This window comes from Chiloscyllium plagiosum, chromosome 24 (genome assembly GCF_004010195.1).
Source record: "Chiloscyllium plagiosum isolate BGI_BamShark_2017 chromosome 24, ASM401019v2, whole genome shotgun sequence".
In the NCBI taxonomy this organism is placed as follows: Eukaryota; Metazoa; Chordata; class Chondrichthyes; order Orectolobiformes; family Hemiscylliidae; genus Chiloscyllium; species Chiloscyllium plagiosum.
Genome location: NC_057733.1, coordinates 25,563,535 through 25,579,530, shown reverse-complemented (window position 1 = coordinate 25,579,530; position 15,996 = coordinate 25,563,535). Strand labels below are relative to the sequence as shown.

The 15,996-nt window shown below is 38.7% G+C and overlaps 1 protein-coding gene across 3 annotated transcripts in view; it reads right to left on the bottom strand.

Annotated features, from left to right (window-relative positions):
* LOC122562098 (septin-9-like) overlaps positions 1-15,996 on the bottom strand; it is a 322,559-nt gene that overhangs the window by 226,339 nt on the left and 80,224 nt on the right. Inside the window, exon 1 of one of the 3 annotated variants that reach the window (XM_043714624.1) lies at positions 7,377-7,457. The exons of the other annotated variants lie outside the window; for them this stretch is intronic. Within the exon in view, the coding sequence (XP_043570559.1) occupies positions 7,377-7,416 (40 nt within the window). The 5' untranslated portion in view covers positions 7,417-7,457. Of the gene's footprint in view, positions 1-7,376; positions 7,458-15,996 lie in introns of those variants that run through there. 3 annotated transcript variants of the gene reach the window in all.

Genomic DNA, 15,996 nt, shown 5'->3' with positions numbered 1-15,996 from the left:
TGAAAATTTAAATGGACAGGATATTTGGATTCCATAAATTAGCAAGAATGAAGAGACAAACATACAAGCCAGATAAGCTCATAATTAGCTAAGTGATCATAAAGTTTTTTCCTGCAGAACATCATTGACCTTTGAAATAAATTGTTGTGCAGTGGGTGTAATTTCACTGCAAACATTCCAAAGTTCTTGGAAGAGGTGACTATTGTTGCATGTGGGAGTTTAGCAACATGCAAACGGTTTTCTTCTGATATCAGTTTTGAGAAATTAGGGTCAAAGTGTAATTTTGCAAAATTATTTTCCCCAGAGTTGACTTTGTATTTGATTATTTAAATTAAGTCTCTCCAAGCGTATAACGGAGCAGTTATTGTGTGATAAGCTTAGTTGCAGCATAGGTGAATAAAACATATTGATGAACTCTGTTCTTTGTATCATTTCTAATATCAGCTTTGCTTGTGACTGTGAACAAAATTAGAAATTTAGTATTAATTATGACTTAATTGTCAACTTTGTCACTAACATTTGTAACCATTAAACTGAGATTGTTTGGGCCTCAGTCATTAGAGAAAAGCAATAGCTACAATTGATCACCCAAATTCCAATCTAACACATCTGTTTCCAATCAGATTTTGTTTTTCTGAAACATTAGTGTTTTCTTTAAATGGTTAACATCAATAATACGATTTGTTAAGCATTATTGAATAAACATGGTTTTCAGAAAACAATGCACACCATCTTAAGTCTCAAAAACAATAAAGAATTGCAACACTTAGAGCCATAATAAGGTAATAGTTCTTATTGGGTTAATGTTGGAGAATGCATTATGGTTCCATATGATCATATAATCCCTAGGAGGAAACTAAAAAGAGTCCAGCTCTTAATCCTGATGGTGTCAGACATGCTATTCTGGCTGCTGATGGTCTTTGTAATAATGCCTAGTCTGCCAATGTAACTCAAATCTATTGTTATTATGCAAAAAGCAACATGTTCATGTTAAGACATGTCTCTCCCCGTTAAGACTTACAAGTGGTTAATCTCTAGCCCTTCACCTCTCTCTCCTCACTCCTTCTCATGCCCATATCTTTCCCTTCAAATCCCTACTCTCAAGGCTCTTTGGTGCCCTACTTCTGGACAGGTGAAGTGTATAATACCAACAACTTTGAATAGGTTGGTTAGAAAATATCTGGAAAGGAGGATTCAATCAAGAACTCCAGGGTAACGTTCTGGGGACAGGTGTCTGAATCTCAAAATGGCAGAGGGTGAAATTTGAATTGACTAAAATCTTTATGAATAAGCCAGCCTAATGGTGACAATATAACCTGTGGTAATTATCATAATTACCCATCTGCTTCACTCATCTCCTTTTATGAAGAAAAAGAGGCACTTGTGATGCAGCAGTAGCCTCCCTACGTCTGGACCAGAGGGCCAAGGTTCAATCTCATCTGCACCAGAAATGCATCATTGCACATCTGAACTGTTTGAATAACAAGTGAGAGCTTTCAGTGCAATGTTAGTCATCAAATGTTCATTCGGAAGGTTTGCGTATTCAAAGCATGCTGCTCTCATGCAGTTGAACTAGTACTCAAATTCTTGGATTTAGGGCTCTTGCCTCTGAAACTGAGGACCCAAGTTCAAGTCCTACCAATTCTGCAGGCATATCATACCATGACTGAACAGGTTGTTTAAAAATATCCATAAAGGACTTCTGGTAGCATTTACCACATATAACAACTATTACCAATTATGCTGAAATGAATGTACAATAACATTATATTAAAGCATTTTTTGTTGATTTCCTACAATCACAAATATAACACATTAACCAAGCTTTGAAACAGTGGTTCAGTAATTATTAGATGAAATAATGAAGAAACTGGAAACCAGGTGGTTTTATAATAAGGAAATATTCAATTGGTCGTAGATTTTACCCTTGACATCTAAAAGGTTTGCCAAAGCTGTGTGAAAACTTAGCAACATCGAATATGTCTACTTGAAAGACATGCACATTGAAACCAGTATGGACTTGGTTCAATATGTCCAGGCAACAGCTTTGAAAATTTATAACCTTGTCAACATTTAAGGATGGAAAAAATAAACATAGGTTGATGGTTGAAGGAAATGGTATTGACCAGGTAGGTTCATATCACACTATGACTGCTGCCAAGGTCAAACAGTAAGTATTTAAATTGCCTGTTTCCAGTTGTCATTTTCATGTAAGAGTAATTCTCAGTAATGACTGTAGCAGTCTTCAGTTCTGCTGAAAGATTTGCACTTAAAGTTAGAACTTGCAACTTCTCTTTATTTTAGGTCATGTCTGTTCTAATTTTCTTATTCAACACATTCAAGAAACAATCAACACTCAGTATTACTCTTGTGTCACCCGATTGTATTTCATAAGTCATGGCCTCTAACAGCATCACTCAACATTTGAAAAGAATTCAAAAAACGTATATATTATTGCCCTTGCTTAGACATGTATTTGGTTAAATATTGCAACAAAGAAATTGCTGGATCAGTAATAATCAGTTCACCTGCAACTTGCACCAACTTGGGTGGAACCTCCAGGCAGAATTTACTGAAGGAGCAGCATTACATGTCTACTTAGAGAAAGCACGTACTTTGCGCCAATAAAACAAGTTGTGAACAGATCTCTTAAGGAGGAAAGCTTTGCTGCAGGAAACTATGCAAACGGTGTGTGGCCTGTCAGTGCTTTTGTGACAATCACAAAAAATCTCATGTACAGAATTTACTTCAAATCAAGTCATGCAGTGTACAGGAAAAAAAAAAGATGAATTCATCACGTTGGTCAATTAATTGCACTAGGAAATAAATATTTTAAAAGAACCAGAGAACTGACACTTTTGGCACAAAAATGGATATCTGTTCACTAATTATACTAATCGATATTAATTCAAAACATATGAAAATTTGAACACTCTGACTGCTGCTGTCTGGGAGTTCACTACTAGTTTAATGTTTTCCCCTAGCTCAAAAATTCAGACATGAAAATTTTGGGATTGTTACACCAGAATATAGTCACAGGAAGAAGTCACTTATCAAAACAAATGAACAACTCATTTGGCTACAAGGCAAGGGTCGTGTGAAAAATATACAAGAGCAACAGGCTTTTCAGTGTAATCCTTAATAGAATACAATAAAACAGAACCAATATAGTACAAAGAACACTCCTCACAGAAGAGTCAGCATCTAATAAATCAATTACTAACAGATATTTTCAGTAACAATCATGTTAATATAAACACTCCTACAATATAGTGCTTATGTGGTTAAAAAGAGTAACAGTCAATGCCAGCCTAAAGAACACATCCAAAACTGTGTTATAATAAAATTCCCTACATGCCTTTGTTGCTGGGGTGATCTTTAGTTTTATAGAAAAAAAAATTATGAAGTGCTCTTTGTCAAAGTCTTCAGGTCACAGAAATGACGCCTGATACTATGCATTCTGGATGAGTGCAGCAGTTTCAGATCATATCTATGAATCTATAATGACCACACTGACAGGAACTGTGGAGAAATATCAAACTTTTTTTAGCTAGAGTTATTAAAATGATAAAGTGCCAATTTTTAAAAATAATTAATTTTTGAAATGCTGTAAAAATAAGCAATGACATAAAATCACAAATAAATAATTCATTTATACTTTGGTACATACTTTCTTGTTCCTCGAACTGCACCTCTTATTTTTCAGAGAGGTGCTCTGACTGTGGGGTTCATAAATGCCAGTTCTGCTTCCAAGTTTGATTTTCCATAGAAAGTTATGGTTGGACCTTGTTTTTTTGGATTGCCTCACTACTTTCCTGATTATTTAAGCAAGTGACTGACTGTCTATAGGGATCCAGAAGTAACAGACTGAAATTCAAACAGGGAACTGCAGAGTTGGGGCCTGGTGAAGTTACTGGAAAACAAACATACATCAAATAATAATACTTTGAGCCTTTTGCAAATACAGAGAATCCTTAAAACCATTAAAATTTAACTTATAAATGTGATACGATCATATCACAGTATTTTATTGACTCAAAAGAGGCCAACTTGATTGTACACACACAGGCCTGAAAACAGAACATTTCATTTTCAGCAGGTATTTAACAAGTATTGTGACATGTTAAACTCAAGCATACATTTGTGTTCTTAAGATATACACTTTATAATGAACTCATTTTATTTTAATTAATGTCTTAGATTTCTTCCTTTTTTTGATTTTCACATATTCTCCACACAATTTGGAAGGGCTCAACACCAATCCCTGGGGCATTATACTTGATACTTTGCCTCACTGACATTTCTCCCCTTATGTACAGTCATTATTTACCTTGAATTCCCACTGCATCCAATTTCAACAGCAGCCTTTTGTAAGGCATTTTATCAAAGGCTTTTGGAAATCTTTGTACACCCCCTCATAGTTTATCATTGTCAACTTGGAATGCCTGTCTCTCAGCAATATTAAAAGGATGTTAAATCAGACAAAATCTTTCTTTGCAACACCCAAGTTAGCTATGATTTGTTTGATTATTTTCATATTACTTGTCATTGAGTTTGCTCTGATAAACAAATGCATTATTTTGCAATGCATTGAAATAATTTAATGTGCAAGGAATTGCAGTTGCCAACTTCTGCCACTGTAATTCTTAATCTAATGTGACAATGCCCAAGCTTACACAATTTCTTATAAGATTTTAAACACTTAGCACTGTAAACATAGAACGAGACCAGCTAGGTAGCTTTTTCAGGAGTTAGATGAAGTGGCTCCCTTCTACACTGCAAAATTCTAGGATTCTATGGATCTACAAGTTGGAGGTATATTCATCTATAGTTGCTTAAAGAATAAGCATTTTCAATATCCATAAAGCTTTTGAAAATAGTTTGGGAAAATAGGTATAAAGCAGTTCATTACATGTCACTACTTCATCAGTACATCACTGAATTTTTACTGGTTTAGGAATATGATGTTGTTGCTGTAATGACATTGGATTCCTTTATTAGGTTGACTATAGATGACAAGCCTGAACAAATACTTAAGTCAATGTCTTGTCAGCGCAGTTTCAGGATCTATACATACAATTTGATGGCAATTGAAACAGCATGCATGAAGCAAAGCATGTTTTAACGATTTCCACTTGGCAGTTAGCCCTTGGAGGTAACAACTTTGTTGTTCATTCTTGGAAATTGAAGTTAAGTATCAAATAACCATTACCTTTCCCAGTATTAACATTTGCACTCAACCTCAAATTTTTCTAGTTTTGAAATGCCAATATTCCCTATTTTGATTGAACAGTTCATCGATAGCATATAGATGCCAGAAATTAGTGTCATAACCTCTTTGGCTCCTGTGATTGTACTGTGGTAGTTTCCCTACTTCTGAACCAAAAGGTCCGGGTTCAAATCCCACCTGCTCCAGTGTAGTTTTAAAACATATACAAATACATAGATATTTTCAATCAATGATGAATAATATGTTGCCCTTTTTGGTTCATTAATGTCATTTAGGGAAGGAAATTCCCAACCTTAACTGCTCCAGCCTACATGCGAGTCCAGACCTACAGCAAGTACGGTTGAGACAAATGGGGAAATAAATGCTAGCCCAGCCAGCGATGCCCACATCTTGTGAGTGAATTTTAAAAAACATTTTAAATTCAAAGTTATTTCCTTGGATTATAAGGAGAGCTATTTGGGACCTTAAATAAAAGATAGACAAGAGAATAATGGTGATGCAGAAGAGTGCAGCAGCAACTAATTTAATTCAGAAGTTTATGTAATATCATTAAATGGAAAAAAAAGCTGGAGTGCTTTACATTACTATAATTCTGCAATGAAGTCAATCACTAGAAATTACATCATTTTCTATATCCATTAATAAGTGTATAGCATTTGCATTTCATTTTCTGTACTCTTTTCACACAAGACATTCCATAGGTGTGACCACTGGTGCCATCTACGCTAGACTGAATTGATAGCAACCACTCTTCCCTATTGAATTACATCAACAGTCAGAACATTGTAATGATATTGTGAACCTCAATAGTGTAGTCATTTCCAGAAAAAAAGACTTCCTTCCTGTCACAAGACCACATCCCTTTCTATCACCTAAACTGCACAATATGACTTGAAAATGGTAATAAATTCAACATTCATAATGATAGTTTGGCAGAAGGAACTGGTTGGTCATTAGGTATGGACAGGGGAAGGGAAGAAAACGAAAACATAATACCAGCAAACAGGGAATAGCAGTTTGCGAATATTTAATGGACACAATCATACCTAGAAGCATAGACTTTGCTGCAAGGCAGCCTCTGCTTTCTCATCAATACAGAGCCTAATCAACATTTCCTCCTGCAGTTACTGCTGGTCTAGAAGCTCCAAGTTCACATTATGACCTTATAAACAGAAAATCACTGGCACACACATTTCTGTATAAAATGGTAAAACAAATGCTCTCATTCATTCCAAAGGGTTATCAAATTTCTTGGCAAAGTACTTCACATGACCAGACATCATTTCCAACCACATATAAGCAGGATTTTTATTCCACAGTCAAGTAATTGCATTTGTAAAACAACTTTTAACTTTAGTTAAGTTGAACTGAATACCTAATGTGACAAATAGTTGCCCTCCCACTGTTAAACTCAAGAAATTAAGTATTATATGACTGCCTTTTCCTACTGCAGTGATATATTACCCATTAGTAAAGTAACAAAAATGTTCATACTTTAATATGAAAACCTTCAATGAAGAAAGGGAAAAATAAATAGTACAAATGACCGATATTACTTTTATGGAAAAACTTGCGATGAATAGTCAGAAATTCACTGCTTCAGTCACTGTCAGCTGTCAGCATTGTCTCACTCCCTTCCTTATTTGGAACACCATTCCATTCATATTAAGAGCTATTTATCTAACTTTTTGTAAGCTTATCACCAGTCAGACAATACAGAAAGAGACACTTCATGCCTTTGTCTTTTTATAGAAACAAGTAAATTTCTTGAAGTTTACAAACTGCAGTGCTAAGCCTGTGGCAAAATTATAAGCAGCACATTCCTCTCTGCCTCCAGTACACATCGTCGCAGTTTAGACATTGAGGTTCATTTAGAAAATTTTACTTGTTGCTGTTGACAAAGCTTATAAACAATTTGCTGATACGAGAAACAAGATATGGATGAAAAAGCTTCATTATTCCAACAAACGGCATACCATTTTTGAAAGCTCCAAGTCTCAATGATTCCAGTAGGAAGCACAAATGAAAGACAGACACTGTCTGCTCAGGAAAGGGAATCGTAGCCAGAAAAATACAAACTTCAGATGGATCAATTGCCATAGTTCGCGCTACTTAAAATATTAAACTAAAAATTTCAGTAACCTACCTGAAATTCTGACTCTGTCCATCACTACAACAAACAGCATTTACAGTAGTATCCACAGCAATATTGTTTATCTTATCAAGAGTTGGCTTTCTGCAACTGTCTGTCTGACACAATTTCTTCAATCTGTGCAGTCATGAATGCACCATATTACCACATTACCATGTGCTGATCATATGTTTGTACCACACACTAAAGCAGCATTGTCAGCTTGTGGCTTAAAAACTGAGCACGTGACTACATTCATAAGCTTAAAATAACCTACCAGAAGGAGGCAACTGTACATCCTAAATATACATCTGCATAATAATTCTACTGATAATCATTTTTAAAAATAAAGTATTTGAAGTGCTCAGATTCAATTACCAAGTGGACTGGAGCTTAAAAAAAATTATAGAATGAATTGGAACACCAATGAAGCATTTACTTTGGAAGAAAAATTTAGTTTATATACTTCTATGAAATTGTTTCAGAACTGAATAACAATTATATTAACAAAAATGAGTGAGAGCATGATCCTGAGCTCCAACTGACCGGCAGAAATTCTGGTGAAGTTTTAAACCAGGAGAAACTCAAAACAATTAATAAATGCTTCAGGAAATATAATTGCATTACAGCTTGCATCACACAATCTTTCCAGTCTTGCTTTTTTCAATAAAATATTCTGCATTTGCATTTTAACTCAGATTTATTCACTTGCAGTATTGCAATTGGAATAGGGTAATTAGAAATGGTGTCCATACACATTAGATAAGGTGGGGTGGAGTTGGGACGTGGTCATTTAAGAATGTCAGCTGGCTGGCATGGATCAGAGACTGAATGGGCCCATTCTCAGTTGCAGTACTTCCTGAAGGGCTTGCCCAATGGCTGCTCCTCTACCGATCAGCCACATATTTTTTAAAAATCACTTGTAGGACATGAGCATTACTGACTGGCCCATACATATTATCCATTCCTAGTTGTCCTCGAGAAGTTGGTGGTGTCACAGTGCTGGTCCTATTATAAATTTATTGTGCCCTTGAGTTTTTTTCCAGAGGGCGTAATTGGCCAAGCTCCAACTAGGCTGGGTTTGAAAAGTTTATTGGGGCCCTTTTTGTTTGTCCCAAAGATACAGATAATGCCTCTGGTCTAAGGATTTCATGTATTGAAAAAAAAAACTGGTATAATCAAAGGAGAGTGCCCAGCTAGCTGTGTAGCTAGCCTTCATTTAGATTAGAGTTTTTGATTCAGTCGAGTAGCAGTGTGTGTGAAGAAAGGCTGCTGGGGCACGTCCAGCCTGCTACTCACTCTCTCTAACGTCAAGCCTGTAAGTACTGGCTGGTTTCATTTTTACTCTTTGTGCGAAGGGATGTTTTTATTGGGACTACTGGGTGGTATGGTGGCTCAGTGGCTAGCACTGCTGCCTCACAGCACCAGGGACCTAGGTTCGATTGCAGCCTTGGGCTACTGTCTGTGTGAAGTTTGCACATTCTCCCCATGTCTGTGTGGGTTTCCTCTGGGTGGTCCGGTTTCCTCCCGCAGGCCGGGTGAATTGCCCAAGGTGTTCGGTGCATTCGTCAGAGGGAAATGGGTCTGGGTGGGTTAGCATTCAGAGGGTCGCTGTGGACATGTTGGGCCGAAGTGCCTGTTTCCACACTGTAGGGAATCTAATCTAATAAATTATCCATTATTCTATTTTCTGTTCTTTGTGTTTCATCTTGTAATTTTGTAAATAAGTTCTGTTTGCTTAAAACTTGGCATGTCTACTATACATTTACTAGGATGTTGCCTGGTATTGAGGGAAGGTCTTATGAGGAAAGGCTGAGGGACTTGAGGCCGTTTTCATTAGAGAGAAGGTGGTTGAGAGGTGACTTAATAGAGACATAAGATAATCAGAGAGTTAGAGAGAGTGGACAGGGAGAGCCTTTTTCCAAGTATGGTGACGGCGAGCACGAGGTGGCATAGCTTTAAATTGAGGGGCGATAGATATAGGACAGATGTCAGACGTAGTTTCTTTACTCAGAGTCGTAAGGGTATGGAATGCTTTGCCTGCAATGGTAGTAGATTTGCCAATTTTAAGTACATTTAAGTCATTATTGGACAATCATATGGACGTACATGGAATAATGTAGGTTAGATGGGCTTCAGATTGGTATGACAGGTCGGCGCAACACCGAGGGCCAAAGGGCCTGTACTGCGCTGTAATGTTCTATGTTCTTACCTAAAATAAATAGCAAAGTTATGGTCTGAGATGCCCTCTTGAATGGTTGCATTCCATGTGCTGTAGGTTGACTCACAATGCTCTTGAGAAGGGAATTCCAGGATTTTGACCCAATGCTATTAAAGGAACACTGACATATTTCTAAGGCAGGATGGGGCATGTGGTGCGTGGCTTAGAGGCGGCAGTGCTCCCATATATCTGCTTTCTATGTCCTTCTTGATGGAAGTCTTTGTGGGTTTAGAAGGTGCTATCTAAAAATCTTTGGTCAATTGCTGCAGTGCTTCTTGTAGAAAGTACACATTGTTGTACATTGATGTACAATATCGATCTTGGAGGAAATGGATATAATGCCAATCAAGTGGCTGCTTTGTCTTGGATGGTGTCAACAGTCTTGTGTTGTTGAAGCTTCCATCATCCAGGCAAACGGTGAGCATTCCGTTACACTGTTGATCAGTACCTTGTAGATGGTGGATAGGCATTGGGGAATCAGGAGAGGAGTTATCCTCCCAGTATTTGTAGCTTCTGATGTGCTTTTGTAGCAGTTATGTTTGTTTGTGTCTAGTCCAGCTGAGTTTCTGGTCAATGGCAATCCCAAAAATGTTGGTAGCAGGGATTTCAGTGATGATAACATAATTGAATGTTAAGCAGTGATGATTAGACCATCTCTTATTGGAGATTATTATAACGTGGCATTTATGTGGTACAAGTGTTGCTTGATTCTCTGACAGACAGAAAACCTTATTGGTGCCTTATGGACGATGAAAAACTACCTTACAAATCATATGGTAGAATGTAAAGTATAAACATTGTTGCTAGTAATGAAGCAGAATAATGTATTCTTGTAACTGTATATTATAAAGAAAATAGAGGACACTGTTAACATGCTTTAAGACAACACATGCTGAAATGCAAGATTAAAAAAATTAAATTATTAAACCATTTGTCATGGTGCTTGAAAATTCCACAATTCCATTCTAACTTCTAATGCATCTGCACATAATCACATTAGCAATTTATTTAAAAAAAAAACATTTTAAGAGTGTCTTCCCAGTAAGAATCTACACCCTCCAAGTTCTGTCTGTCCCACTTGTTACCTTGGGACAGGAAATAGAGGCGTTCTACAGCTTATTGTCAGAGGGCCAAGGTCAGAGTCACACACTATTTCGCAGTAACATCTATTCATCCTGTCAACCACCCTCCTTGATGGGAATAATTGACATTGCATGGAGAAATAATGCACTTTGTTCTTCTGCAGTACTGGAGATAATATAATGCAATCATATTACAAGGGTGGAAATGCTCAAACAATTGAACAATGAAAATGATAAAGGGGAATATCTTTAAAACCACCTTCCAACAATAAAGTTTGTGACAGGCTCAGGAGTACAACTATTTATAATATAGTTATCAAATAATAAAATAAAATTAACCATGTGCTGTGTTTCTATTCCTCCTACAGGAGATTTTGCTATAATGCATGTTTTGCTAATGCAAATTTACTGTAATGCGATTCATGAATTGGGGACACCGTTTCTAAAGCGTGAACTTTTAAAGAGTGTTGGCTGTAACACGAATACATCGCCAACACTAAGCGCTATTTCTAAATTGCAATTTTAATATAATGTGGGGTTGCACAAGAATGCATTGCATTATACAATAGCTATCTATATTTCTGTCTTCCTCTCTTCCCCAGTATTGTTTGCACTAACAATCTGAATTGCATTATTTATTCAAAGCTGGTTGCTTTGTCTTTTAGAGAATATTGTGCTGGAGGTTTCATCGATTATATATTGTACCATGGAATATGAGTGAGCAACTTGTTTGAAGAGAGGCCCTGCATGGAAGCTGGAACCTTTCTCTGGAATTGAAGGAAAATTCGAACCAGCTCAGCCTTACCTACATCCTGGCTCCATAACTATGGTATCATTGATTGAAGCTAATAAGATGCCAATTCACCTATTCTTGATGTTCAAGATGGCAGCAGAGTAGCAGGGCTAAGTGCAGAGCCTGTTCACTCCTGTCAGGGACATGGCTCCACTCCTATTCAGGGTCACCCAGCAAGCAACAGCAGGCTCCAGACTGACTCCTTTGGCCTGGACTCACAGTCCAGCCAAGGCTTCAGCTTCACGGTTAGGCTCAGACACCTGAAGGAGCATTGGTGAGGGGGATGGTGGTGAACCCAGACAGCTGATGACTGGCAGTATCTAGAGTTACTCTGGATGGAGAGCAGGAGGGACGGAACCCAGGCCCCATGGCTCTGGCTTGGACTCGGACATGGTGGTCACAGGAGTGGTGGTGGTGGAAGCCCCTAACTGAGAGCCCACAGCCCATTACAGAAACCCAGGTGCCTGTTACAGAGACTTAAGAGCCAATTACAGAGGCTGTGACCAATGTCCAGCAATGACTGGAGAGGTGGCAGATGAGAAACAGGAAGGAGAGAGGAAGATGAATTCTAATGCAGTAAAATCTTGCATTATATTGTCAATCTGTTAAGGATTTAATTTGCTTTGAGTTGCCAACCTTTAGCACAGGAGGGAGGATGGCAGATTCTGCAGCAGCACCTTACACCTCTGCTGAGGGACGAAAGCAGAGGCCACACCACCAAGTGCTGCAGAACCAGGAGTAACAGCACCAAATCCCTTCTCCACAGCTACATAACCTTACAAATGGCAAGGGGATTTGACACCAAGTTTCAGCTGGAGAGAGAGGAAATGTCCAACACAGTCTGCAGGCTGAAGACTAACTCTCTCAATGTGTCTGATCACAAAGGGGCCAAGGTTTTTATGGCAGGTCGCTGCTGCTCTTATGGATTTCTTTGAACAAGATTTCCTTCTTAATAGAGCAGATGGGCACACATTGCTTGCACCTACAACTGCAACATTGTTGGAAGTGTTCTGTTGGACCTCTGGGTTCGCCTGAGAGTGTTGCTGCATTTTCAAAGGGCTGTATATTGCTACTGAGCCGACGAAAGTAAGATTGGTCAGATGCTGAAAAGAAAGCCAAACCTATGCCATGTCCTCTGCTATATTCCACACCAGTGAGGTCCTCAACTGCTCTTCTTAAGCAGACCCCATTAGTAATCTCAACCTTGTGAGCAAACCAGCCTTTCCTAATGGTCTGTGGGCTCATACTGTTTGCCTCATCCAGCTCTGATCAGAATTCTATACTTCTCTGCAAGGTCTATACATCACCAGTGGCCAGTGAGTGATGATTGACTTGGATCAAGTGACAGTGCTGTTTATTACAATTCTGCTATTGCATTCACTTTCTCACTGAGCTAAGGTGATTGAGCAGACAGCAGGTTTTGGCTGGAAGCAGAGGGTTTAAAGGTGACACCAGTGAAAACTCATTTAACACCAGATACCAGGACAAGGGTGAGGATAATTGGGAAGGGGAACATTGCCAATAATGTGAAACTCAGGAAGAGTACTTGGATGTTGTTTGGCGAGAGACCCAGGTATCCATGGACCTGGTTCTGGGTGAGAGATGAATGGGTTGTGAACTAAACAGTGTGAGATGGTGTCGACTAGACATATCATGACGATGCACTCACTGACCTTGCCCACCCATACGAGGTCATTAAACTTCCAGTGTCACTGTTGCCAGTGACTCCAGGAATTGAAGTCCTTGTCATCTGCATTCAATTATTCCTCTGCATCTTTTGTCCTGTACTTTTCATAAGGATGCTTGGAACCCCTCTCATTACCCTCATATTTCATTTTCCATCTTTTAAATTCCAACGTTATTTAGATAGTCAGCTTACTGTAAGGTGGTCAGGCTGGCTGCACCAGAACAATGTTGTTCCCCCTACCCTTGACTGAACAGGGAGCAAATCACCAGCAATGGGAGAATGCAGTTCTGGCAATGAGGAACCCATGCTGCTATCGGCAAAGAAATGGGAGTACCTCCAATAGAAACACAGTATGAGTAATCTCTAAATCATCTCCACACCTAAGAAAATGAAACTATCAAATTTGTAATCCAGTACACCCAAACGTGGGGGCCTCAGCATGATTTCTATTTCTTTCTGCTCTTCCGTTGGACAGAAAGGTACAGAGTATGGAAGACCCTGCAGGGCTGGATGGCAATCTGACGGGTGGTAAAAAGGAATGGCCATTCACAACTGTGGATAACGTAGCTGATCCTAAATGAAAGGAACAATTTATGGGCTCCTGCAAAATAAGAATACAATAAGGACAGGGCTAATCACACTATTGGACTTTCAGCTCAATGTCAAACCCAGAATTCAGATCTGGAATTCAGGTCTCCAAGCAACAAAATGTTTTTTTTTAAAATGCACTTTGGCTCAAAGGTGGGAAACATACTAAACCAAAGGTTTGAGTCATGAATGAAGGGTCGTTCTTGCACAGAAATTCAAATACAAGTCACTTTTAAATGTCTTACCCTCAGGAGATAGCCAGTCCACTCATATGCACATCCATTGGTCTTTCATTGCCAATTAAGTTTTCATATTTGAATTGTATCATTGGAATTTATATTCTTCAGTATCTGTGCCATTTTAACCACTGAATCTTGCTATGACTACATTTTTTTGAAAAAAAAGCAAAACTCAATTTAATCATTGCTGTATTTGCATTACTGTTGTAAAGGGAGGAGGGTTCATGAAAACCTCGAGATCCCATTACTGAACTAAAATATCCTGAGTGATACTTTGAAATTTGCATTGTAGAAATGTCAAACAGGAAGCATTACATGAAATTATAGAAGATAGAAAAGAAGAGGAGGAGTCTGACCATCATTTATCATCATCATGGCTGATCTTCCAACTCAATATCCTTGTCCCAATTTCTCCCATACCCTTTGGATATTTTGTAGCCCTAAGAACTATACCTCATTTCTTCTTAGAAGCATTCAATGTTTCAGAATCAACTGCTTTCTGTGCCAAGAATTTCAAAGGCTTACTATTCTTTGGGTAAAGAAACCTCTCCTCATTTCAGTCCTAAATGGCCAACCCCTTATACTGTGACCACTGGTTCTGGATTCCCTGATCATCAAGAATTCCCTTTCTGTGTTCACATTATCTAACGCTGCAAGTGATTTATAGGTTTTCGTGGATCCTTGCCATTCTTCTAAACTTCGGTGAATATAGCCCTAAACAATCCAAACTCTTCATATGTCAGTCCAATTATCCCAAGAATCACTGTGAAATTAAATTGTGGTAGATGTAGGAGAAAGTGAGGTCTGCAGATGCTGGAGATCAGAGCTGAAAATGTGTTGCTGGAAAAGCGCAGCAGGTCAGGCAGCATCCAGGGAACAGGAGAATCGACGTTTCGGGCATAAGCCCTTCTTCCTGAAGAAGGGCTTATGCCCGAAACGTCGATTCTCCTGTTCCCTGGATGCTGCCTGACCTGCTGCGCTTTTCCAGCAAAACATTTTCAGTTGTGGTAGATGTAAACAGATAACTCAAATCCTGCGGTGGATCTATCAAAAAAAACTCAGTATGTTTGAACAGATGGGTTTTTAAATCACAAAATGCCCAAACTAAAAATTTGGTACAAAAATATTCAATAATTAAAAGGGAGCCTAAAACAAAAAAAGGTAACAATGAGCTTGAAGAGCAACATAAAAATGTCAGTAAACCTCTGTAAACACAGAGACCCAAACATGTGTGAATGATAACCTTTGATCCAAACAAGGCAATACAACAAGAGGACACAAAATCATTGTCTTTTCAGCAATGCTTATGATTAATAACAGGAAAATTTGCATTTACAGATGGCAATAAGTAGCTGCAGGACATCAGGGAGGTACACTGAAGCCAGAAACCTGGATTCATTGAAGAAGCAGAGTGGGAATAATTGAGTTGCTCTTGCAGAGAACTGACATGACAGGTTGAATGGCCTCCTTCAGTGTTGTAATCATACTATGATTCTATTCTGATGTAAATGGATAAAGTGGGACTGGAATTATTGGATTTCCACAACACATCATTATGACTGACCCCTCACCCCCCACGTGCTGGCTCTGAACTATGCCATTCGTTTTCAGGATTTGGAGGAGCCTGTGTTGGACTGGGATGGACAAAGTTAAAAATCACACAACACCAGGCTATAGTCGAATAAGTTTATTTGGAAGCACTAGCTTTCTAAGCACTGCTTCCTCATCAGTGGTTGTGGAGCAGGATCATAAGACACAGAATGTATAGCTGAAAAATGTGTTGCTGGAAAAGTGCAGCAGGTCAGGCAGCATCCATGGAGGAGAATCGATGTTTTGGGCATAAGCCTTTCTTCAGGAATGAGGGTGTGCGCCAAGCAGGCCAAGATAAAAAAAGGTAGGGAGGAGGGACTTGGGGGAGGGGCATTGGGAATGCGATAGGTGGAAGGAGGTTAAGGTGAGGGTGATAGGCCGGAGAGGGGGTGGGGGCGGAGAGGTCAGGAAGAAGATTGTAGGTCAAGAAGGCGG